This window comes from Balaenoptera physalus (genome assembly GCF_965194825.1).
Source record: "Balaenoptera physalus genome assembly, chromosome: 2".
Lineage (NCBI taxonomy): Eukaryota > Metazoa > Chordata > Mammalia > Artiodactyla > Balaenopteridae > Balaenoptera > Balaenoptera physalus.
Window position 1 is genome coordinate 97,447,136 of NC_138883.1, and position 25,902 is coordinate 97,473,037.

Genomic DNA, 25,902 nt, shown 5'->3' on the forward strand with positions numbered 1-25,902 from the left:
GGGTGTGTGGGAGAGCATATTAATGATTAAACGGTGCACAGTGGGGAAGCCTGAGACAGAAGGCTCTCCCCAGCCCTGCGCTAGTCAGGCACCAGAGGAGGAAAAAGAGGAGATGGGGGCAGAGGTGTTGACAGCTGCTTTGTTCAGCCTTCATCATCCTTGCCTCTTAGCAGGAACTTCAGCGCAGTCCTGCCCCAGCCTAGCTGTTGCCTCTCGCTGGGACTATGAGAAAAGCAGAGTGGCCACACCCAGAAACAGACTCCTTGTCCTTGGTTGGAGGCTGCCAGAGCCAAAAGAGCAGTCCCGGGCTCCTGCTGTCTGGTGCTGGACACAGAGCCTTGTTTCAAGGACTCGGGGTTCTAGTAGATGGCCTGGCTTAGAGTAGTAGTCCACACCCACAGTGTGATCACAGTCTCAGCTCTGTTGCAGCAAGGCTCCAGGTCCCACCAACAGCCAAAGCAAGCCGCTTTTCCCTGGAGCCACCCCCTCCTGTACCCCGAAGACCTCTTTTTCCCAGCGTCAGCCTACAGTGTTGCTGTAGTCGCTCTGCTGGTTTCAGCTGGTTCCTGCTCCCAGACAGCAGCTCTCAGTTCTCAGCATGATGCTGTGCCCTTCCCCTTTGGCTACAGGGACGTGTCTGCAGTGGGATTCAGTGAATCTGCGAGGTCTAGACACTGTATAGTTGGAATAAAGGGCCTTGGAATGGACCAGAAAGAGGAGAAAGCAAGGAGACTTATGCTGTGAGCATTCCCCTGTGGGGTGACGGGACGGGCAGTAGGGGAAGTGACCCCTGCATGGCTAGGAAAATCCCTGGTCTAGACCCTCCAAGATGTGATGAAGCCCCAGGGTCCCACCCAAGACTATTGCCTAAGCCTGGAGACCCCCAGCAGATCCCATGAATAGTTCTACTCTCCTTTTTTGTGTGTTTTTTTTTTTTTTTTTTTGCTAACCGGAACAAGTGGGCTGTTTCAGTGCAGGTCCTCTGTCCCGAGACTCCTCCTGAGCCTTGTTGCCAGGGGAGCAGGGGAACCCCACCAGGAGACAGGTACTCCCTCACTCTCACCCTCCCTAGAAGGGATGCATTATCAAAACAGCTTTCCCTTGCAGAGGTGTGGAGTGAATCCCTGGGAATGTGCACACGTGGCTGTACACACTTAGGAAGCTCGCTCCTGTGTATCCTAATGTGTCCAGCTGCTAGTAAATTAGGGCGTGGGAGAGTAGGAAAACAAGCTAGAGGGAAATATTAAGTGAGTGAAAAGAAGTGATAGCTCAGGGATATATATCAAATAGGCTAGTATCAGGAAGAAGTTATGAGGACTCTTAGTAAATATTTTCAGGAGTGCTAAGACAGAATTGGATACCTCGTTCCAAAGTATGTTTAACTTTCTGTGTTGGTTCAGGCCATTGTGCAACCCCATATCTGAAATAATGTTCCACGTGCTTTGTTACCAGTTCCTTGTAAGATACTACCTAGTTAGGGTTGCCAGATAAAATACAGTTAAATTTGAATTTCATATAAACAATGAATTATTTTTAGTACAAGTATGTCCCATGAAACATTTGGGACATACTTATACTAAAAAATTATTTGTTATTTATTGAAATTCAAATTTAATTGTGTGTCCTGTATTTTTATTTACTAAATCTAGCAACCTTATACCTATTAAATGAGCTGAAATCCTGAAAGTTTAGAATAGAGTAGCTTTTTAGAATGCATGTGAAGAAGACCGTGAAATATAAAGTCTGCTCTCTTAAATTCCTCTGAAGCATCAAACCTCATCTCCCATCCTCAGTCATCTAGGGATGGATTTGTGTAATTTTTCAACTTTCATCTTGCAATATGCCTCTGAAATGGCTTCTCTTTACTTGTGATGAGAAAGAGTGTTAAGTTCTAAAGCAACTGGAAAAATTATTTGCTTTATTCCAATGAAGGAAATTCAGACTCAAAACTTCTCTTCCATCCAAATTTTCTTCATTGACTCATAGACTGTTAGAAGTAGACCGCAGTTTCCTCATCTGTACAGTGAAAGGTTTGAAATAAAATAATCTCTAAGACCGGTTCCTCAGGAAGGGCCAGCAGCTGAGACCAATTTAGCATCATTGCAGCAGGCAGCTGCACCAAAATGAAGGCCTGCTGAGAATCCAGCACTGGCGTGAGCTGCCATGACTAAGCTCCAGGTAAACAAGTGATGATTTAATCAGGTGCCCCTGTGAGAAGAACAATCAGTGATGCATATTAATGAAACAGATGGGTAACTGCTAAATAAATTTGAGTAGAGAGAAAAGGTCACAAAAAAGGTGATCTGAAGGACTGTGTGCTTAACTTTTGTTTCTTTTTCTTTGTATTTAGTGACTTAAAATAAAAAAGAGAAACATCCAAATTATAAGAAATTTTGGTGCCCATTTGTTGCCCTGGGTTTATACAACACAAAAGATCTCAAATCAAAAAAAAAAAGACTCAGGCTAAGAAAGAAAGATGCTCTATGCTATACTACTTTCTCCCCTTCTTTTATATGCCCTCCTCCCAATATAATTTTCTTCGGCTCTTATATCCTTTTATCACCACAGCACGCTCAAGCTGTATATTACCCAAATCTAAGACTCCAAATGCCTAAGATTTGTGAGGGGAAATAGAGGGGTGTTATGTCATCCCCCTCAGTCAGCTACATCCATCTTGAGCTCCTTCTGCCCTTGGATAGCACCTTTGGCCGCCCCCGGGGGCATAAGCCATAACTATGGCAGCCCCGACCTTAGCTCAAGTCTCAATCTCTAATACAGCCCCGTTGTTGGAAAGTGTGTCATGAACTAAAGTTGCTCATGAAACTTGGAGGTCAGAATCTCTTACCTTTTTTGCTGCCTCTCCCTCCCATGGCCCTACGCTGCTGAGAACAGTAATCTCTATACTGTGGATACCCTGAATTGTTATTTTCTGACTGGAAATATCACATTTTGTTCATTTCTTGGGGAGAGACTCATTTGACAGGTTGCTGGATGAAAAGAAAGAAGAGGAACAGAGTTAAGCCTTAGAACTTGCCTAGAACACAAAAATTCCTCCATTAACTTTTCTTCATCTGCTCAATACTTAAATTTTCCAAATTTAAAAGATATATATATATTTAAATATATCTTTTAATATATTACATATTTTAATATATTTAATATATTTAAAAGGTTTAATCAAAATTGCATGATTCAGGCACAGACATAGACTTGGCAAAGCCATAGGGTCCAGAAACACACCCAAGTACACCTGAGAATTTTGCAGCAAGGTAGTATTTCAACTCAGCGGGGAAAGAATGAAGTAAAAGATGGTGGGACTACTCACTAGCATTTTTCTTTAAATTTCTATTGGAGAATAGTTGATTTACAATGTTGTGACTCACTAGCATTTTGGAACAAAATTACGTTGGGGCTCTATCTTAATTCTTCTACTAAAATTCATTCCAGGTAAAATGAAGATTTAAATATTAAAATATATGAAATCATAAAACAAATGGAAGAAATGAGAAGTAGAGAGGCTTCCTCAACATGACATAAAATCTAAGAGACTAATAAATTTGACTATATGAAAATGAAAAAAGGTCTTAATCAGAAAGTCAAAAGACAAACTGAGCAAAGTTTTTTTAGCATGCTTGACAAAGGGCTAATTTCCTAATATATAAATTTTAAAAACAGGAACCACAAGCTGGTAGAAAAATATACAAATGACAGAGGTTGGTAGTTTCCAAACAAAGAAATATAAGTGCATAAGAAAATTAATTGTTCTTAGTCATAATTTGAGAAATGCAAATTAAAGCAATTAAATAAATACAAGTGAAATAAATTTTTACCCCTTAGATTGAAAAAGGTGAAAAAGGTTCATAATATCCCATGTTGGCTAAAGTAGGGAACACTAGCTCTCCAACACTATCAGCAGGAATAAAAATCGTCACAACCTTTGACAGTAAGTCAGTAATTTATCAAAATTTGAAACATGCTTACTCTTGGGCCCAGCTATAATTTGCCCTACAGGCACACTGGCAGAAATGCCCCAGGACGTACTTTGTGTGCAAGGGAAGTTCACCATAGCATAGTTTGGAATAGGAATGGAAAGGAATGTAGCAGTCAGTAGAGCATAGCTAAATAAATTATGATCACTTACTACAATACAATGCTGCGCAATTGTTTACAAGGATGAGGGAAACATACTTACCTACATGAAAAGATGTTCTTAATGTTAAATGAAGAATAAAAACATGTTTCAGAACAATATGCTAGTGTGACCCATTTACGTGAAAAAAAGCGTAGATGTACATGTGATTACGTAGACATATGAATGCACAGAAAATGTTTCAAAGACTGCATGCCAAACTGGCTTTCTCTATGGGGAATGGGAATACTGGGGAAAGGGAGCTTTTATATTTTATACACTTTTTTTGTTTGTCTTTTCTTTGTACTTTCTAAAAAAATTAATGAATATAGTATGAAAAAATATACTATGTTCCTTAAATTTAACTGTAAATTCCTAAATTTACATGCCCCATTTTTTAACTCTACTTTTTAAATTATTATTCGATGTCTCAACTTAAAAAGCAAACAGACAAAAAGCCTCTTTCCACCAACTTAAAAAACTTAGGGGATTTTCCTGTAGCCCAATAACCCCTTCAGTGTTCGATAATTCAACTAGCTACAGTTCAAACCACTTTAATAAAGCCTCTTGAGGACCTCCTAGTGAGACTGTTGGGAGAGAATGGCCCATCTTCAGTTATTTTTGGATATGGACCCCAGAACAGAAAATTCCATAATTGGATTGATTGCTATAAGACAGTGTCACTATTAAAAAAACACCCTTTGTTTAAACAGCAGGTACTGGGGTAATTGGAAACACCAAGTATTAGTTTTGCTTTAATTTTACATCTGGAATTGTCTTTTCCTTCATAAATAATTTGCTTAGTCTTTTCAGTTTAACATGCCAGCAGATTCAGCTTTCTGTTGGATTTTGCTTCTCCTCAAGGAACAGTTCTCAAATAACTGTATGAGAGAAAATACCTCAAGTGATTTTGTCCCTTTCAATTTGAGACTTTTGCCTTTTTATCCAACAAATAGCCATGCATCTTTCCCATGCGAGTAACTGTTTCCTCTTCCTTCTTGGCCATTCTCTGTATGTGTCCACACCTGCAATCAGAGGCAGCAGTTGGGAACAGCCGTAGAGATGGAAATTGCCCAGATGCTCGAGGAGAATTCAAGGATCCTCAAGTTTGGATATCAGTTTACCAAGCAAGGACCACGAACAAGAGTGGCAGCTGCCATCACAAAGAATAATGACCTGGGTAATGCAGCCATAATATGTGCTGTTAGCAATTAGAAGAGCAGGATGACCATTCATTTCTCCAGATAGAACATCTCACAGATACCTTTCCACTGGCCTTTGGTGCCAGCCCTTCATCAGAAGCACATTATTACATGGTCATAGGAATCCTCATCATCTTCACAGTGTTTAAGTTTTATTGTAGCATTCTTTCAAGAGGAACTGTTTATTCTTTTTTTTCCAGACAGGCTTTGATTTTTGCTTGATTTCCTTTGTGCATTTACTTCTCCTTTACTTACTTCTTACACGTAATCACCCTCTGTTGTTATCTACACCACAAGATGGACACAGTGACATGGAAATTCCCAATTCACTTATGTTTGACTCCTGACTGTGCTTTTGTACTTGGGGTTAAATATGGTTATTGGTGATTTACATGTGAAATAACCTAACAGAGCTATGTTTTATAAAGGTTAAACTCAGAAGTAGCTTTTTCAGTTAGCCTCTCTTTAATCTTTCCTGCTACCCACTCTTTGCTGAGGACTTCTGTTAGAATGAGGTGAGGCATGTCCTGGTCAACCACAGCAAAGAAGAATGGGACTGATTGGGAAGGCTTGGTCTGGGGACATCCCAGCCACCTGAAGCAGTGTGGAGCAAGGCCATCCAGGTGCAGACAGTCCACTTGGCAAGCAGTCTGCCAATAACAGAGCTCAGTCCCCAGTCTGAGGTTCAGGGACAGAATGCCGGACCTTGGACAGGGAAACTGGACAAGGTGTCCCGCCACGTATAGTGCTGGCCATGGAGAGGGTTCAGATGGTGGACAAGATGGAAGCTTAGGGTTAGAACCAGAAGGGGGCAGGTACATGTTAGTGTCCTGTTTGCTGCCCAAGACCCTGAGGCCCAGCAAAGGTGCAGTGAATGGCACCCAGAGGCTGGCCAGGCATATGGCAATGCCTGCCTCCAAGGTGCAAAGGGTGAGGCTCAGGGGGCAATCCAGCAAACAGGGCTTTGGGGAATGATTAGAGCAGCAGTTGGAAGATTCCTGGGAAAACACGTGGGTCCTCATCTGAACAACACGGAGAGCAAAGAAAAACAGGCAAAACAAGAGGTCTGAAGTAAATGGAGAGGCGGTCCTGAGACCAAGAGCGGCAGCTGTGGGCAACAGCTTTTGTTGAATTTTCTGCAGCCGAGCAGGAGCAGGCTGGGCTATTTAAAGTGGGAAGTTGAGGCAGGGCCACAGCCAGGGCACCTTTTGTTTTTTGTTTTTTTTGCCAAATCCAGGAAGATTGGAGCAGCCCTCTTCCTATCCACCAGAGGAGCCTGCAGGTGGGGAGGTGAAAGGGGGAAGAAGAGGGTTGCAGAAACTGGGAAGGCAGTCAGGGCAGCTTCTTTGATACTAAGTACCAGATTAAAGGAACCTTAATCTCTTGAGTTTGCTAGCCATCTGAATCATACCTTCCTTGGAGGTTGATACTTCGAAGTTTCCATTTAAAACAGATTTAGAAACTTTAAATTTCTGTTTGCAGCTCCTCCTGGTTTTCAATCCAGAATCAGAATTGTGAATGTGTCATCCTGGGGAGTTAGTTATAGCCAGTTGGTGACTGAGTTACACAGAAGCTGAGAAGATGTGTTGTGGATAAGTAAACATGAAAATATTTAGACGTTCACTGTTTCGTGGGTTTGTTCTGGACCTTCTACTCCATAGAAATGGGAAAGCTCTAACATTCAAGTTCCCAACTATCAGACTTAGCTTTATTTGAATGTAAATTACAAAAGGCACTGGACTATTCTATCATTTCCATTTATTGCCACGGGTAGTTAAATATTGAAATTTTTGATAACTGTATTTTCAAGTGTGTGAGATTGCTATTCTGTGTGATTATTGTTGTTTGTCTGAAGTTTAAGAAATGTTCCTTCATTTTGTCTTTTTAAACCTTTCTTTCTCACCTAGTTCGTAAAAAGCGAGTTGAAGGAGACCGAAGATAAACTTCCACAAGAAGAGGAAGTTTCACCATGGTGGCAATTTCAAAACAAAAGCTCTTCTCCTTCTCCATTGGGACCATTTTATCAAAGGTTGTTCATTTCCGTTAACCACACAACTAATAATTTAATTGTTATTCTTTTTTAGCACTACGTATTTGTCTTGGATTTTTAAACGTATACGATTGTTTTATTTGCTCATGGGCACCTCTGGCAACTTGCACCAATGGACTTATGCAGATCTTAGTGGGTGACAACAATTGAAAATGGTTTAGCGACTTTCATATTGGGTGGTCTTGCTTTCTTACATGAACTTTTTTTTTAACCATTGAAAGGAACTTAGTATATAAATGTGTTTGTAACTGTGATTAAGATAGAGGCCTATCTCTGTTTACATGCATAGCTTTGAGTTAGGCTAAATACGTCAGAAGTGTTCTGCTGACCACATAAGAAGTTAGCATTGCCAATCTTTCACTGGGTGAAAAAATGTGACCAACTTAACACAAATTCTCCCTTAGTTCCAGAAAAATCACTAAATGCACATGCCTTACTGGTTGAAGATCAGTGGTGTCATCTTCATAAAAAGAAGACAGCATTATGATACATAAGCATAGCTTTAGCAAATAGGTATGAAATATTCTTTCACCCACAAAAATAGCTTCAAACCAGACTCACAAGTAGCAAAATGAATTAGCATGCGTACTTTTACTGATTATTCCACGTAAATTCAATCTTTAACATCACTCTATGGGTAACTTTTTACAAAGATGTTTTAAAGTTTTCCAGCCATGATGGCAAATTTTTAAATTTTAGCAAGAGGGAAGCTTTTAAAATAGTACATTCCTAAAAAAAACAATAATAATCGCACCTTAAGGTTTTCTGTTACACATGATTGCATTATTTTGGCAAATTTTAGAAGCATTTATTGCTTTGTCTTTAGGGCAACAAGATCACAGGATGAAATGTGAACATTCAGGTTAATTATACAGATTTTGTCCACATGGCATGATCCATCCAGACATTTTCAAACATCAGGAAAAAATATGAATTATCGTTTATCCAGATGTTTGTCATTCCAAGGACAAAGCCTGTGAAAGTACGACTGAGATGATTGCATGGTAGATGCATGAATCTTTTCGTCTAGCAGTGCACCAGTGCGATATTAAGCTAAGGAAACATGTGACTGCGGCCTTTGGCACTAGCTCACAGGTCGTTGGTAACTGTCAGTGCCTGAGGCTGGACTTGGTGACCCTCTGACACTACCTTAGGCACCTCTGCCTCCCTTCCCCACCTCCTTTCCTTCCAACTCATTCTCTTTTTTCTTCTTTTCCTTATAATTCTGAGCCTTGTAAAGGTGACATCCTTTGTCCTGGTGACAACTGGATCTAAAGAAGTTGCTGACTCAGGCAGAAGGTGGGCCCAATCCAGAATTTACTAAGTAACTGAGTGTTCCTGAGTTGCTTGATAGCAGTAAAACAAATAAATGAAAAAACAATTCATATATTATTCTAGTTAGTTTATAAAGCACATGGAAACTGTTTAGGATGGAAAGCCCTTATAAAATTGAACATTTACCTGTATTATAAGTGCCCACATCTCTATCTCTAAAATCCTTTGGAAAAGAAAATAGAAGAAAACAAAATAAAATCCTTTGAGACATAAGAATATTTTATACTTTTTGAGGGAATAATGAGCAGAGCATGTTGAATTTTGGAAACCCTAAAAATCCTTTAATTAGCTTTCTACTGCATCTCCCTATCTATCTATCTATCTATCTCTGTAGCAACTACTATTGGACAGTTTTCAGTCTGATTTTTTCTTTCCCTCTTACTCATTTAGGTGTGGTATGTTAGAGCCAACTCACAGGCTTACTCATTATTAAATTATCAAGAATTTTGTAAACTGGTTGTTAAACACAACCATTATTAAAAAGTAAATGACATGCACTTAGAATTAAATAAATTATATTAAAAAACAAAAGTAATACTCAAAAATACACTTTACTATTTTTCATACTCTTGAGATTATTTGCACTTATTGTGTCTGTATGGCAGAAATACTATATCATGGTGTGCTCTTATAAATCTCTGCCCAGCTCAGTAGTTCTTCCCAACTCAGAAGTTCAGTACTTCTTGTTGGTAGTTTGAAATTGGCCATGGTGGGAGTATTTATACCATGGAAATTAGCAAATGTTACAAATCAGGGCTTTCACCCCTTTGATGGCTTTCAAATTTCACCCATCTCCCCTACCTCCAGTTTGCTGGTTAATAAACATTCAGCAGCACACCACTGGGTAAAATGTATATATAGTTCTTCTCCTTCTTCTTCCTCTTCTTCCTCTCCCTCTCCCTTTCTCTCTCCCCCTCCCTCTCCCTCTTCTTCTTCTTCTTTTTGTATACATGTTTTGGTTACCATGTTGCCAGGGAAGACACATCTCTTAGTTGTCTTTCTCCTATCCCTTTAGATTTGTTGCAAATATGTTTAAGTGCAGAGTCACTGACATGCCCCTCTAAGTAAGGCTTCTTCCTTTCTTTTCTCATTTACTCTCTTTCTTGCCTTCACCCCTAAGAAATATTGGATCCTACAGAGTGTTCCCTGCAGCCCCAAGGTGCTGTGGACCGGGGGCTAAAGCAATTCTTGGCAAACCCTGGCAGAAAGCAAGAAAAAAAATCAGGACTTGATAGTGACTGTGCTGCAGTTGTCGATAGTATTAAAGCAAGATAATGGGATATTGTCAAAATTTAGCACTGTTTTTAGCTTATAAAATAGTTGGGTCACATGTATATAGAGTCTATTAAATCAAATATTTATTGTTAATCAGTTTATCTTATCATTACCTGTGTTTTTGTAGTAGCTCGAAAGGTGACATTTCCATGAGTATTCATATAACTATTAGAAGATAAACTTACATTTGGGGGAGCCTATAAATCATTTAATTAGCCTAGGACTTCATTTCCCTGTCTGCCAAGTGTGTGTAAGTAGAAGCTCTTTCGTGATCCTGAGCATGATTAATCCCTTACCATCCATCATGGTGGGGCATAATGTATATAAAATATTTTTATATGTATGCATTTTGCCAAATATTATATCGAGATATTTGGCAACATCTGGACAATTGATTGAAAGGAGATCATCTCTCCCCAGACCGCCTTCTTTCCCCTTTTAGACTTGTACAGGCCCACCCTAAGTGTAAAATCACTCACCTGGACTTGCAGGCTCCTATCACCAACACCCATCACAGCATATGTGGAAGATGACTTTTAGGAGATACATTTTGGAAGTCTAGAGAGATCATATAATTAGTTTAGCACTACATCTCCTCATCTGCCAGAAGTGTATAAAGGAAACTTTTATCCTCATCAGCATGATTAAATCCCTTCCTTTCATCTCGGTAGGGCATAATGTAAATACGCACGCGCGCGCGTGGGTGCGTGTGTGTATGTTGCCAAATATCCAAATATCTAACTGGGTATTTGGCTGCATCTGGACCACTGATTGAAGGGAGGTACTCTCTCCCCAGACCCATTTCCCTTGTCCTTTTTAGAGTTGCTTCAGGCCCAGGTGAAATGTGAAATCACTCCCTAGAGTTTGTGGCTTATGTCGCCAACCACCAAATTTCACAGCTTGTATGGAAGATAACTCTTAGGGAATGAATATCAGAAGCCTGGAAATCATTTCATTGTTCCAGCACCAAATCTCTCCATATGCCTAAAGTGTATGGGTGAAAGCACTTTCATCTTCATCCACATGATTAAGCCCCTTCCTTCCATCTTTGTAGGATATATTGTATGTAAATATTTTGTACATAAAGGTCGCCAAATACTGTAAGGAGGTGTTTGGCCAAAGCTGGACTCCTGATTGAAGGGAGATGCTGTCTCCCAGTCCCTCTCCCCTTTCCTTCTCAGAGTTGCTGCGGGCCTAGGTTAGGTAGAGAATCACTAACCTGGAGGGGCTCATGCAACTCACCCATCTTAGAGCACGCAGTTCATCTTACAATAAAAGCCCATCTCCATTTAAAAACTGAGAAAGCATCCCAATGCCTATACTCCTCAAAACAATTTCCCTAAGGGAAGCCTGGCACATCAAACCAAAAGAACAGCTGCTTCTCTTCCAGACAGAAATGTGGCCCCTGGCAGGTCACCAGCATTAGGGAAACCAGTGTGTTCTGAATAACTACCATGAGAATATTTCAGACAGTCAAACTTGAAACCAGTTTAAGCATCAACATGTTTTAAATGTAAGATAGCCCTTTAAAATTTACAAAAGAGTTTGGGGGTATTTTCCTTTTTTGTGGGCGTGATGTACTTAGCCCTCTTCTAGGCACTGTGAAGGAGACAGGAAGTGAAAGAACTCTGGATTAATATAATTTGATCTGTGTTTCTGGGTTTTGGGGTAGAGTGCCTTATTGAAAAGTGGATACCATCTTTAGCTCAAGTATTGATTGCATAAGCAAAATCGGGCAGGGGGCAGTAAGCTGTGGATACTTTGTTCTGTGCTATGTTACCTGTACTCAGTGGAACTGTTTCTGGAGTTGGGTTTTAAGTCATGATTCTGAAGCTTCCTTCCTCTCTTCCACTAATGAAGCAATGACGGCTATTTTCATTTTAATGAATAGAGAACTAAGAAGAAATATTTTAGCTCTGCCTTCCAGTAGCAGTTTCCCCTTATTGCTCCTCATTTAGAATATCCCCACCACTCACCATGCCATCCTCAATGCTCAAGGATTGAGACACATGCAAAGGAGAAGTGTGAGAATGCTTGGGAGCATCAGGTGAGCCCTCTGGATGAAAATCACATGATCGGGCCCCCTGATAACAAGCTGGAGAGAGAAAAGTACCCAGAACCTTAAGCATGTATTCATTGTTCTTGCTCCCAACTCTAGGTCAGATTGAATTTTGTTTTGTGGTTCAGGAGTTTAGTAGAGTGGAGGGGCTAAGTGCTGTGGGAAAGGAAGATGGAAATTAAAGGTTTTAATTTGCTTAAGGGTAGGAGTAAGCTCTGCTCAGCTTACCTCTTTCCCATCTGCCCCTAACAGCTATAATTAAACATTCAGTAGATGGATGGAGGAGTTGCAAGGTTTGAATCTATAACCTGCCTCTGGGTACTATTCTAGGAAGGTTGTACATGTACCAGAGGTTATCCCAGTTTTGTGATGCATCATTGACTTGGGAGAGGGTGAAGGAGACTAGACTTTTCTCTGACATCTTCCATGGTAGTCATTCTGAGCACATTGGCTCTGCTAGTTGGTATGGTGGAAGGGCACCATACTAACAGGTTTGGAGGCTGACTCCTAATCCCATCACCAACACTTAGCAGGTATATGATCATGGGCAATTCATTCAATTGCCTGACAATTATAGACTATATAGGGGGAAGAGCACTGGATTTGGAGTCAAGAAACTTGGACACTTGGCTCCATACTTTCTTAGCTGGGAGACTTTGGGGCAAGCCACTTAGTCTCTCAAGCCTTAGGTTCTTCAGCTATACTATAATGGGAATAAACTTCACTAACTACCTCACAGACTTGTGGTGAGAATATAATCAGATAATGGGATGAAAACACTATACTGGAAAGGGCTATACAAAAGTGGGAGATCATTTTTATTATCTATTCACTAACGTTTTCCACTGCCTCTTGAATCCATTTTATTTTCTTCTAACCAACAATTACATCTCTCACATCTTTTTGAATATGAGGAATTAAAACATGGGTATGATGTAGGGGACTGGAATTATTTTACTTTCAACATAGAGGTGGGAGAAGTGTTTGATGGGCGCAGTGGGTGTTAGATATACCAGTGAAGTATGTGGGTGGGCATTTTCCTGGGCCACTTTGACAGTACCCTGGGACGTGATCAGGACCCTTGCAGAGACACTAAGGGGAGAGCAAACAGTGATTAAGAGTTGAGAGGAGGGTCTGGCGCACTGCTGCCCTCCTGTCAGCTTTGTCACTACTCAGGGGGTGGGGTAGGCTAAGATTTGAGGTGTGATTGGAGGCCTAGGAAGGAAGACTGTCCTTAGGGCCCCAACAGCTGTGTAACAGGCTCGAGCCCTGATGGTGAAGGGGAGAACATGTTACTTGTGAGATCAGCTCTCCTGGGCATCAGCTGCTTTGTTATCACCAGCAACCTTAGTCCTGGTCAGTATTATTTTCTGCTAAGAAAGATATTGAAACATAGCCTCAAGGAACTTTCATAAGTACTGGGAAGCAGGGACTGTCTCATCAATCTTTGCATCTTCAGTAACATCTAGTAAGGTGCCTTGTATATAACAGGTGCTTAATAAATGTTGCTTGAATTGAATTATCCTCCAACCCCACAAGAATTATGCTCAATTTTCCACCAAGTGATATTTTTGGAAAATAGTACTGATTTGTATGTCAGCTATGTGTGACTTTGGGCAGGTCTTTCCATCTATCTTGTCTTCATTTCATTTCTAAAATGAAGTGAATTAGATGCTCTCTGAGGTCCCTTCCAGCTCCCAAATGTTACAATCCTGTGATTCTAAATGTTTCCATTGCCTCTGAACTTGGGTGCGGGTGTGCAATGCCTCCCTTGTGGCTCCATCTCTCCTCCATAGGCTTTGTTCAAAGGAAGACGTCTGAACATTCCACAGAGTTATTTGTTCCTCTGCAGCGGTTTTTACTGTTTTCAGAATAGTTCTGGAGGAGCAGCCTTTTTGACATTTTAAAATGTATGGTATTTTCTCCTTGTATTTTATTTCTCATGGTGGAGAAAGAGAGGAGGAAATGCAAAGAAAGAAACTGAGCACAGTAAACATGGTATGTTTTTCATAGGTTTTTATTTAGGGAGGGAGAGAGAGAGAGAGAGAGAGAGAGTGTGTGTGTGTGTGTGTGTGTGTGTGTGTGTGTGTGTCTGTGAGTCTGTGTGTCTGACTGAGCACATATTGACTGGATAACAGAGAGAAGCCAATCAGAATCAGAAGTACACTGTGTGATTGGGAGAAGCTGGTCCAGGATTAAAACTTTCCCATGGATAATCTAAATGTGGATAGATAAGAATTGGCCATATGGTGAAATGAGATGGATAGAAAATGTACTTTTTAAGGAAATTTTATTTTAGTACCAAATTTTGCCAGTGACAATCTTTAGTTAAGAAAGAAATTATTCTGAACTAAAATTCTCATCTCTGCCACTTTGGTTTTAAAAAACCCCATTATATTCATGGAATAATATTTATATTTTAATTAAAACTTTATCTTAATTCTGTTTCATCTATTTAAAGAAAACAAATAAGCAGCATTTTTCATTGCATTTAAAAATGTAAAATACTTGCATGCCACCAATGTGTAATATTTTACCAGTTCAGATGCCTGTAATGTGTGACCTTATGTGTACCTGTATTGTTTTGAAGAGAACAAAGGAAATAATACCTTGTAAGCTGTTTAAACTTATATTGGCAACATTTATCTGGCTAAGCAGTTATTGATAAATCCACATAGTTTTATTTTTCATTTTGAAACTTTTCAAAGGTAGACATTGATTATATTCATTAGGGAATTAAAGATTAATTTGCCTTTTAAATGTGAAATTGAACATTATGTGGGAAATAAATGTGTAAAAAAGCAAAATGTATGAAGCGTGAAATACTTTTACCATGATAATTAATAAGGATCCCAGTCGGCACAGATAGGTGCAGTGTTTGACCTTTTGGAATTTGCCAGCCTGACCTAATGCTAAGGTAAAGGTATACTGTTTTAATTAATCAAGATCTTTCTGCTTTCAAAGATGTAATGTATTCATTTGTGTCTGGAATGAAATTTCCAAGTGAAAATGTACAGAACATTAGGAATAATAAACTTTTCTTTTAAAATGAAAGTAAAGACTGATTTAATCTAGATAATTTTAAGACACATTGTCTCTTTAAAATAAATGATTGGCACCATGTTCTCATATTAGAAAAGTACATTTGCTAGAAAGGACCATAGAGTGCCCTTACTATGAGGAAGATAAGAAGTAGACAGACAACCAGAAGTAGCCAGAGGAGAAACAAGACCTCCTTATTAAAATGAAAATACACACACACACACACACACACACACACACACACATTCAGCTAAACAGTTAACATTTGTTAGAATAAATGGGAGCAAGAATACAGATATACTTAACCCCAAATGCGTTAAGTATTTTACCTTGAATTTTTTATATTAACTTTGGAATTAAATTTTTTGTAAGCTATGCTGGGATTCAAAACAGGGAACACTAAAAATAAAGTAACATTGTAAAGGCTTGTCCTGGAAGAACAAGAAAACCTACTCTTTCTGCCACCCTGTTGAACTCTGCCCTAACTCTTCGTCACCTAGACTGATGATGAGGTCCAAGAAGAAGCATAGGAGGCCTGTATCTAATTTCTATATTTGCTGTCTCATACCTTTTCATGGTCAAGGAGGTAAAGTAATTATTTTCTCTGAAGAATTCTCTCAGTCTCTGAGGCTGTAATGAATGGGAGTTACAGGTGTGCACTTTGGGGTCAGACTTGCCTAGTTCATATCTCACTTCTGTTAGTTGCGTGAATTTCTGCAAATTACCTAGCCTCAGTCTCTTCACCTCTGAAATAGGAATCACAGTCGTACTTCACAGTAGGACTATTATGAGGATTCATGTGTAAAAATACTTAGAGCAGTGCCTGGCATACAGAAGGCACTTAGGTATTAGTATCCTAAATTCTAACCTAAATTAATATCCATGGATATTAACAGCAACAAAGTTCCCTGTTCAATGCTGACAATGTCAGGAATTTAAGGAGGACTGAATCTTACTCATTTTTGTGTTTCCACTGTCCATTCCCTTCTGGCAGACAGGCCCTCCCCCATCACTCAAAGAATCAAATATAAATAAGATACAGCTGACTCAGAAGTTACTCCTGACCCACCCTCTCATTTAGCTCCTCATGAATTCCCTGATGTTTCAACTTGCTTGTACTTGCCCTGCTTTCTGGGTGCCCTCCTTTGGATTTGGCAGTCTGGCTTTGAGCAGTGACTCCTTGACTTTGGGTCTGTTGTATATTAGACTTGACTCTGTTATGGACCACCCTCTCTTGATCAGTCAGCCTTTCTCTGGGGCTGTAAGAAGTGGCGCCCCACACCCTCCCTGCCTCAGCTAACAGCTTGCTTCCCAGCCCACCAGTCAGGCAACACAATCAGATGCCCACAGCTGCCTGCAATTATCCCACATATCACAGGTCCTCTGTAGGAACTAGATGTACATGAGCTTGGATGAGGCGGGGCTATGCTTTGGCCCAACCAACCTAAGAAGGGAGATGATATAGGAAAATCAATGCATGACTCAAAAGGCGTGGTGGTAGAGGCCGGGTGGAGGTGGGGGAGGTCTCCAAATTGTAGACCACTGAACTTATCAATCCTGAGCAAAATCTTAGAAAAGTGTATTATCCGCTTTAGTGGTTTGTAAGCACTTAGAAGTGAAGCAGTGATCTCTTTAACAGGTAGCACAGATTCACTTATATTAAATGATAGGAAATCATAAGAGTACAGTCAAAAGAACATACTGTGTTTGGATTTCATCAAGACATTTGAGAAAGTCTCAACACCCTTGAGAAATGTGGGCTGTATAACAGTTCAACTAAATAGTTAAATGACTGGTTTAAACAGTCTTTTTTTTTTTTTTTTTTTGACTCATGATCATAAGCAAAGGCTGATGAATGGAAGAATTTCAACCAGGAGGGCTTAGCCACTACATGGCTCTTTCCTTGATGAGTTTTGGTTAGCAGTTCATCAGTAATTTGGATGTGATGCTCATGGAATACAGACTGAGTCTTTAACTAATGGGCACTGGGAGAGATAAGGAATACTTCGAGAGGTTCAAAAATATCTGGACAGGTCAAAATATAAGCCTGTGTCTAATCAGATGAAATTGAATAGAAACAATAGTAGTTTTCTACTTTTTAAAAATATATATATAAATTTATTTATTTATTTTTGGCTGCGTTGGGTCTTGGTTGCTGCACGTGGCAAGCGGGGGCTACTCTTTGTTGCGGTGTGGGGGCTTCTCACTGCGGTGGCTTCTCTTGTTGCGGAGCTCGGGCTAGTCTAGGCGCACGGGCTTCAGTAGTTGTGGCTCGCGGGCTCTAGAGTGCAGGCTCAGTAGTTGTGGTGCATGGGCTTAGTTGCTCAGCAGCACGTGAGATCTTCCTGGACCAGGGATCGAACCCATGTCCCTTGTATCGGCAGGCGGATTCTTATTCACTGTGCCACCAGGAAAGTCTCTAGTTTTCTACTTTTAATCCAAAAAGTCAACTACAAAAAATAGAATGGGAAAAATGTGACTTAATTGCCATCTGTGTGGATAAAGACTTTGGTGTTGACTAAAAGCTTAACTGTGAGTAAGAAGTAGAATGAGCCTGCCTAAAAGCCAACTCTAGCTTCAGTGACAGTAGACAAAGAGTCTTGATATTTGTCCAAAAATCTGTTATTTGTCCTGGGCTTTGGGCCTCAGCTTTTGGAATGCCTACTTCAATATTATTCCCATCATCCTTGAACTTTGGCATGGTTGGTGATAGGTATTTTTAAAGGTAATTCTTATATCTAATCAGTCAACAGTGTCACTGATAAGAACAAAGTATGTCATTTAGATTTGCTATTATTTTATGAATATTGATTTTCAGATATAGGCAGGTATTCTAGATTTAATCTGAGTGAAAAATCTGTTATTTATTTGTTGAAATTCTATCAAATATAAATGTATATTGCTAATTGGATAAGTAAAATGCTGTAATAATTGCTGATTGTGAAAGGTTTCTTTTGTCTTCAACATCAATTAAAAATAAATTAATTCAAAAACTATTTAAAAGTATTAAGAACTTTCAAGTAGATAAGTAGGGAAATAGGTTGACAGTTACTACAAATATAAAGAGAGACTGCATTAGTTAGATAACTTAGGAAGAACAAGAATATCTTTTTTAGTCAATATAGGCTTAAAATTTTAAAATAATAATACAAGGAAAGATAAGTAGAGATTACATCATACTATTATTCTTTATAGAAATCTTTGGTGTACCTAGCATGTATAATTTAAAACCAGAATTTAATTCTTATTTAGTTCCATTTAGGACATGGCTCTTGTTCATCCACTCGCCTCTGCTGAAATCTGACTCTCCAGTGACTGTAGGAGAGTCTAACAGCTCACAGAACTGGGAAATTATTGTTCCTATGCTTTACTATATTAAACTTTACTATTTTAGCACTAACATTTTAAATAATATTAAAACAATAATTTAAATTTTGGCATCAAAATTTAGGTTTATTTGTGTATCCAGAAGTTTATTTTTTGATAGTGATATCTGTGAGCAACCTTGGCTTCAGCTGAAAATTTAAATTCTCAGCCCTTTGGCACTTAGCTGAAATATGCATTTAGTGCACCTTCAGCGGAGGCACAGTAGGGTATAAAAATATGAGGAATGGCAAAATCAATTCCAGCTGATGGCCTTAGGGAAGTTTGAGTCAGAAACAGGCACTTGAGACGGGCAATGAAACATGAGGAAGCTTCTAACAAGCAGAGATGGGGTGCTAGGGAAAGATATTTCAAGCTAAAGGCTTTGCTTGAATCCTTTCTATAAAATCCTGCGCCCCAGCTATGGTGTTTGTCTTCTCTGATTCCTCCCTCCCACTGCTTTAACCAACTCTAAGCTCCCAGCGATGAAATCCTTACCTTTTAGTTACAACTTGATGTCTTTAGCTTAAGTTTTCTCAGTTCTCCTATAAAACACATTAAAAAGAAAAAACAAACTTCAGTATATCAAGGAAACTATTTCCTAAAGGAACTTTTGATAACAAGAAAATTGCCGCTGGCATTAATTTGCAAATGATGATTCAGTGTGACACGCTTTATGAGTTACTCTGGTAGGAAGTTTAAAGATAACACTACTTAGGGCTTGTAATACATTAAGTAAAGTCACAGTGTCATTTTGTCAATCACTTTCACTCTGGCGAAACCCTGAAAACTAACAGGATGTGTACTCTGTTCCTTATTCAAATATTTTACCTAACAGTCTCAGATGTGTTCTCTTTCGTATGTTGAACTTAAACTGTTTTCCATTACTTGAAGTGGGATTAAATGTGTGGGGAGGGGTGCCAGACCACTTTTATTTCAGAGGATCGCCTTTCATGGAATAGGCACTGCAGTAGTCAGCTTTGCTAGGTCAGTCTATAGTAACAAACAAACCTAAATCTCTGTTTACTTCTTGCTCGCATTACACGTCAGCACCTGTGTTCAGCCGAGGCTCTGATTCCATGTGACTTCTCATTCTAAAACCCAGGCAGAAGGACAAGACTCTATTTGGGACATGCCATTCTCTTGGTGGAAGGAAAGAGTAAGCACATGAGTAGGAAATGGCACTCTTAAAGCCTCCACTCAAAGCTGTCGTATTGTCGCTTCAATTCATTTTATTGGCCAAAGCAAATTCATGTTTGTAAGCTTTGCGATTACAATATGACAGTATTTTTGTGAAGAAAGAAGGAAAAGAAGCCTGAAAATATCTACAGAGAGGCACTGCAAGTCATATAACAGTGGGTAAGGTAGTCTTTTCCTCTACGGGAGAGCAAATAGTTGGGAACAATATTGCAATCCACCACAGGCATTTAGTGGATTAACCTTTTCACTTATTTATGTAAATATAATTTTCAGGTTTTGCCTTTTTTTCCCTCTTCTAGAATTGTGCTTTTTCTAACTGTAAGCTAATAATGGCAACCCATAAAGTGTAGTCCTTTTAAGAGAGCTCTGTCTCCATTTCAGGATGAGTTTCACTGGATCTTGTCCTGTGGAGCCAAACCCTCTCACAGCTGCTGTTTATAGCTGCATCAGGACCTTGGCTGGCATTTACCATGAACCTTGTGGATCTGTATCCCACTCATGTGCAGGAGGGGGGAGGGAAAGCTATTCATTTATTTACAAATATTTATTGAATACCTATTGTATGTCAGGCATTGTTGCAGACGCTAGGGAGAGAGGGGTAAATGATGCAAACTCCTTAAGCTTACGTGAGTAAATAAAGCAAGATGTTAGGGAGTGACAGGTGCTAAGAAGACAAAGCAAGTAAAGGGGAGAAAGACAGGGTAAGAGGATCAGAGAAGACCTTTCAGAGGTGACATTTGAACAGAACCTTCATGAAAATGAGGGTGTTAGCCACGAGTATTTGGGAGGGAATCATTCTCCTGTGTAGTAGACAGAACTTGAAGTGAGAAAATACTTGGCAGGAATGAGAAACCTCAGGGAGGCCCTGTGACTGGAGTAGAGCAAAAGAGTGTATGCGTGGTAGGAAATAAAAATTTTCATGTAAGGACTGGTGGGGGTGGATTGTATTGTAAAGGAATTTCCTTTCCTTTCCAAAGGAAATGTGTTGGGAAGCCCTAAGTGGTTTGGAGCAGGAGGGTGACATGATCTGATTTATTTTAAAAAGATCATTCTGGCACTGGTATACAGAATAGATTGTAGTTAGAGAGAGAAAGCAGTGAGGAAGGTTCTATTTTTTTAAAGTTTTATCCAATACTAGGATGTTATTCTTAATACGTCTGGTACCATATGTGGTATTTAATGTATATGGGTTTAGGCGATTCATATTTGTGAGTCTTGTGATTACAATATGATAACACTTGTCTGAAGAAAGGAAAAGAATCCATCACCAAATCACTTTATTTTAGAAAAATGAATTAGAATAAGATGAAGGCATTTGTTAGGAAAAACTTAAAGAGCTAAAAAAGAAAATATATTTAATGTATGCCTAATACCCCATATTGGAAGGTCAGGGAGGAAATGTGTCATAGTTTAAATCAGTCAGACATTGAATTAAAAGCCCTCTCTGCTTATTAAAGAGCAAAGCAGAAGAAGCCATATCGCTGTAAAGGAAAGTCCTTCTTAAAATAAACCATATCTGGATAACCATGGTTCTCTGCTTTGCTTTTTCAGAAACTCTATTTTGTCAGTTTCCCCAGAGGTGTAGCGGGAACTCACAAGAGACTTGCCAGTTAGCATAACACCTACATATTAACTTATAATGAAATACAGAACTACCAAATGAATCCAGATATTCAGCTCATCCAGTCAGCACACCATCTCCCTGGACTGTGTTAGAGAATTTTTTTTTATGTAACTTGGACATGGTCACAGATGATCTTACTTTAAAGAATTTGATGAAATTTAGGAGACAGTCTGATCAACAGTGGAAAGCATGCTAGAATTTGAGTCAGGCTACCTGTACTTCATTTCTGGATCTCCAGTTACTGTCTGTGTGACCTCGCACAGATTACTTAACTTTTCTGAGTCTTAGTTTTCTCATCTGTAGAAATGGAGGATACTAATATATTCTTTGCAGGGTTATTTCGAGGATTGGATGAGATATTATAAAGGGAGTGCTGGCACAGTTCTTGGTGTGGGTTAAATATTCAATAAAAGTTGAACCTGAATTCTGAATTCTGTAGGAAATTGCTCTCAGCTGTTATCACCAAGAATATTTGAGAAACTGATTCCCACGAAGGTGCTATAGAAAATAAGATGCAATGGCACAAGATTTAATGTTAATTGCCTTCTAAGTGTATTTTCATTTTGGAGGGTTTTTTTTTTCTTTTTTTCTCTTTCTTTCTTTTTTCCTGAAAAACTCCAAATCATCAGTGATCTTCACTGCTAGAATTAGTGGATGTTAATTGCATGAAATTCCAGGGTGTTTACCTGGGGTGCTCCCTGCTCTGAGGGGAAGAAGTAAATGCCAGGGGAGGCTTGACAATTAGTTGGCTCCCACACTGGGCGTAGCTGGAATGTATCTCAAGCAGGCACTTCAATCCTCTATCTGGCTGTATTTTTTGAGAAGGCGTATCAAAGCTGAGCATTACTCCGGGGAATGGTTTATTCCTGAAGAGCAGGTCAGGAAAATTACCGGTGAGTGATTAAAGGAATGAATGCAAGGCCGTGGCTGTTCCCTATCCTCAGAGCCCTGGACAAAAGGCAGCCATTTCTTAGGCCACCCTAGAGCTGCCATCTGAAGTATTCCCGCTGTCTTCCTCTTCGCCTTCAGAGTGCCCACCTGCCCCAGTTCCCCCCTTTAAGCAGCGCTTCTACTTTTTTCTCCCACTTACATCAGCCCGGTTCCACTGCCTGTTGTACAGCTTGAAGCTGGAATGCGAAGATGGGATGGGGTGGAAACTGATCGCGGCGACATCACCCCTGGTTGCAAACCTAAGGAAATCACTAGGGCCACTATGCGCTTGAGGTGACATCCGCCTGATTTACGTCCCTCTCGTGCTTGGCCTGTTTCCTTTTCTATCAGTTTTTCACAAGTTTAAAGGTCTCGATGTTATGTCCTCACATTAGCAACGAAGGGTACAACACAAGTCCTGCCTTGTGTCCCTCTTGACTAAAAGTCAAAGTAAAGAGGAAATCTATACTAAGGAGCCTCTAGTTGCTGTTTATAGCTCCCAAAGGGTCCAAGGTAGATATTTCCACTAGTAAAGGACGTTTTCTCAGGCTGGTGTAAGGCTTGGTATCCGCAGCCACTTCCAAAGTCCTGCACACAGAAAAGACCAGGGTCTGCGCTGAGCCGCGCCCTCCTCGCTCGAACTACAACTCCCAGGATGCCCCGCGACCTGGGAGTGCGCACGCGCATCGTCGGCGGAGTGGGAACCTGGGCCGTCGAGTTGGGGGAGCTGGCGGCGGTGTATCAGACAACTCCCTGGGAGGCGGCAGCAGGCAGACGGGCGGGTACTGGGAACTGAGCGGCAGGCCGTCCCCGCGGGTCTGTGAAGGAGGTCGGTGGCCCTAGCGGGCTCCAGTCAGGTAAGCCAAGACCGTGCTTTCCAGGAAGTCCGTCTGCGGGCGCGGGCAGGGAGTCGCACCGGCCATGGTGGCTGAGACGGGAGAGGTTGCCTTCCACTGCCTGGCTGTGATCTCCTTCCCTACCAGTCCCTCTCGGGGAGCGAGGGGACGCTGGGGGCTGCTTCGGGGCTAACGGGCCGGGGTAGGAGCCGTGGGACGCGCTGGGCGTTGCCCGCGGTGGAGGCGCGCGAATCGCGAGTTGCTGATGAATCACTCGGGGGGCCCGGCCTTGCCGGTTTCGGGACCGGCCCCTTCCCCTCCCGGCTGGAGCCTGCGCGGGCCGCGACCGTGCGAGCTCGCGGTGCCTACCCTTTCCACCCCACCGAGGTGTAGCTCGGGGGACTAGCGTCTGAAAAGGTTTTTTTCACCAAGACTCCTTCAAAGGTTTCTACTGGGTGAAAGTTGCAAAGAAGAAAATGAAAAAAAAAAAAAAAAGGGCACACCCTTTTCTTTTTGATTGAAATCTGGCTTGTCTTGCGTTCGCCGTTTTGATCTGTCTGCTCTTAGAATAAATTCCTGGCTCCTGCGCAGCACAGCTGGATCCGGCTGTGAAGTTTGTATGTTGGTTTGTTTTGAGGACGTGACTGGGTCGTTATATTTTTGCTTACAGAAATTGGTGTGTTTCCTCTGCAAGCCCGCATTCTGATTACAAACAAATGAGAAACAGCCGCAGGGGGATTTTTGTTCTGGTTTTTGGTTTTTTTATGTTTAGTTAAGAATCACATTTCCAACTTGCCCTTGGCTTCTCTTAAAACCAAAAGTCATCTGGTAATGAACACTGCAGTAAAACTTATCCCAGGAGGTCATACTTGAACAGGAAATAAGCCTGTGGAGATTTAAGTTAGTTATGTGCGGTCTCCCTTGGTTTGTAACATTTTCATGCAGCTCATGTTTCTTTTTCTGACAATTCCTTCAGGTTTATTTTTCAGCAGATTAAATTGATTAATTAATTGGCCTGTCCAAAAGTATATTAGGCTTAGAAAAATAGTTTTGTCCAACTTCATTTACCTTTGCCAGTCTCTTCTTCCTAGTCCTAGGCACCTTTCTACCCTATCACTTCTTTAAGAGCCCACAGTCATTTTATTAGAATACTTAGAATCACTTTTCTAACACATTCCTAGGAAAGTAACAAAAAGGGAAAATGTGAGATGCAGCATATTTTGGCTCGTTTAGCTTGCTTGCTTTTGAACCTCTCAGGATTTCTAGTTTGCTCATCTTTAAAATGAGGTTGTTTGGCCAGATGACCCCAAGATTGTCAGCCCTAGATATCTGATTGTAAAAATTCATTTATTTCATTCAGTCAGGAAACACTGGCCACACCTGTCATTCCAAGCCCAGTGCTAGGCATGAAGGAACAAAACTGAGTTCTTGAGGATGTCACTGACGTAATGCTCAATTTCTTTTAATCATGTTGTTATGACTAGTTAGTGGTAGTGGTATGAAAGTTTTGTGGTATACCCTCCAGGCCAAATTACTCTGTAATTAATAACTTAACCTAAAGTTAAATACCTACAGATCAAATCCAATTACAATGATCAGTTTCCTCTAATCAGAGATTTTTCAAGTGTTAGCTACTGGTCCATTTAAATAAAACACAGGTTCAGTACAACAGAAAGGACTTGAATGGTGTAGGGTGGTGCTTCTCAAACTTTAACAGCCATAAATCACCCAGAAACTTGTAGGTTTGCAGTGGGGGCTTGGAATCTGCTGGTCAGGAAGGGAATACTGTAGTTGTAGTGGGAGGCCACACTTTGAATATCAAGGGTTAGGAGATATTTTAAGGTGTTTATAATGACAGTTTAAAGACCAGTGTTGATAAATGCTGGAGAGGGTGTGGAGAAAAGGGAACACTCTTGCACTGTTGGTGGGAATGTAAACTGATACAGCCACTATGGAGAACAGTAGGGAAGTTCCTTAAAAAACTAAAAATAGAACTACCATAAGACCCAGCAATCCCACTACTGGGCATATACCCTGAGAAAACCATAATTCAAAAAGAAGCATGTACCACAATGTTCATTGCAGCTGTATTTACAATAGCCAGGACATGGAAGCAACCTAAGTGTCCATCCACAGATGAATGGATAAAGAAGATGTGGCACATATATACAATGGAATCTTACTCAGCCATAAAAAGAAACGAAATTGAGTTATTTGTAGTGAGGTGGATGGACCTAGAGACTGTCATACAGAGTGAAGTAAGTCAGAAAGAGAAAACAAATACCATATGCTAACACATATAGATGGAATCTAAAAAAAAAACCTGGTTCTGAAAAACCTAGGGGCAGGACAGGAATAAAGATGCAGACGTAGAGAATGGACTTGAGGACATGGGGAGGGGGAAGGGTAAGCTGGGACGAAGTGAGAGTGTGGCATGGACATATATATACTACCAAATGTAAAATAGATAGCTAGTGGGAAGCATCCACATAGCACAGGGATATCAGCTCCATGCTTTGTGACCACCTAGAGGGGTGGGATAGGGAGGATGGGAGGGAGACGCAAGAGGGAGGAGATAATGGGGATATATGTATATGTATAGCTGATTCACTTTGTTATACAGCAGAAACTGACACACCATTGTAAAGCAAATATACCCCAACAAAGATGTTAAAAAACAAAAAAAAGACTAGTGTTGATAGCTGTGATATGAGGTGCATAGCAATGGCTTTTTCCAACTCTCAATTTAAAAAAAGTAATCCTACTCTAACAAAAAAAATTTCCTTCACAAGTTTTCTTTTCTTTTTTCTCTTCTTTTGTTCCTTCCCTTCTCCTTTCTCTTTGATGTATCCTCTCA

General features: G+C 40.4%; 2 protein-coding genes and 1 long non-coding RNA gene across 7 annotated transcripts in view; 2 read left to right on the forward strand and 1 right to left on the reverse strand.

Annotated features, from left to right (window-relative positions):
- TMOD2 (tropomodulin 2) overlaps positions 1-7,406 on the forward strand; it is a 44,511-nt gene extending 37,105 nt beyond the window's left edge. For all 3 annotated transcript variants that reach the window (XM_082448060.1, XM_082448062.1, XM_082448061.1), the window contains 2 exons: positions 5,165-5,309; positions 7,239-7,406. In XM_082448060.1, the coding sequence (XP_082304186.1) occupies positions 5,165-5,309; positions 7,239-7,273 (180 nt within the window). In that variant the 3' untranslated portion in view covers positions 7,274-7,406. The remainder of the gene's footprint in view (positions 1-5,164; positions 5,310-7,238) is intronic.
- Positions 7,407-14,081: 6,675 nt separating this feature from the next.
- LOC309654380 lies at positions 14,082-22,759 on the reverse strand. Its single transcript, XR_014260206.1, has 2 exons — positions 18,954-22,759; positions 14,082-17,542 (listed from the first exon to the last, which is right to left on the reverse strand). It is a non-coding gene; the product is annotated as an uncharacterized lncRNA (long non-coding RNA).
- A 124-nt stretch (positions 22,760-22,883) lies between these two features.
- Positions 22,884-25,902, forward strand: part of TMOD3 (tropomodulin 3) — an 87,022-nt gene continuing 84,003 nt past the window's right edge. Inside the window, exon 1 of one of the 3 annotated variants that reach the window (XM_082448031.1) lies at positions 22,884-23,066. The gene's annotated coding sequence lies outside the window, so the exon portion shown is untranslated. The remainder of the gene's footprint in view (positions 23,067-25,902) is intronic. The other 2 variants (XR_014259152.1, XM_082448032.1) reach the window with 2 other exon arrangements.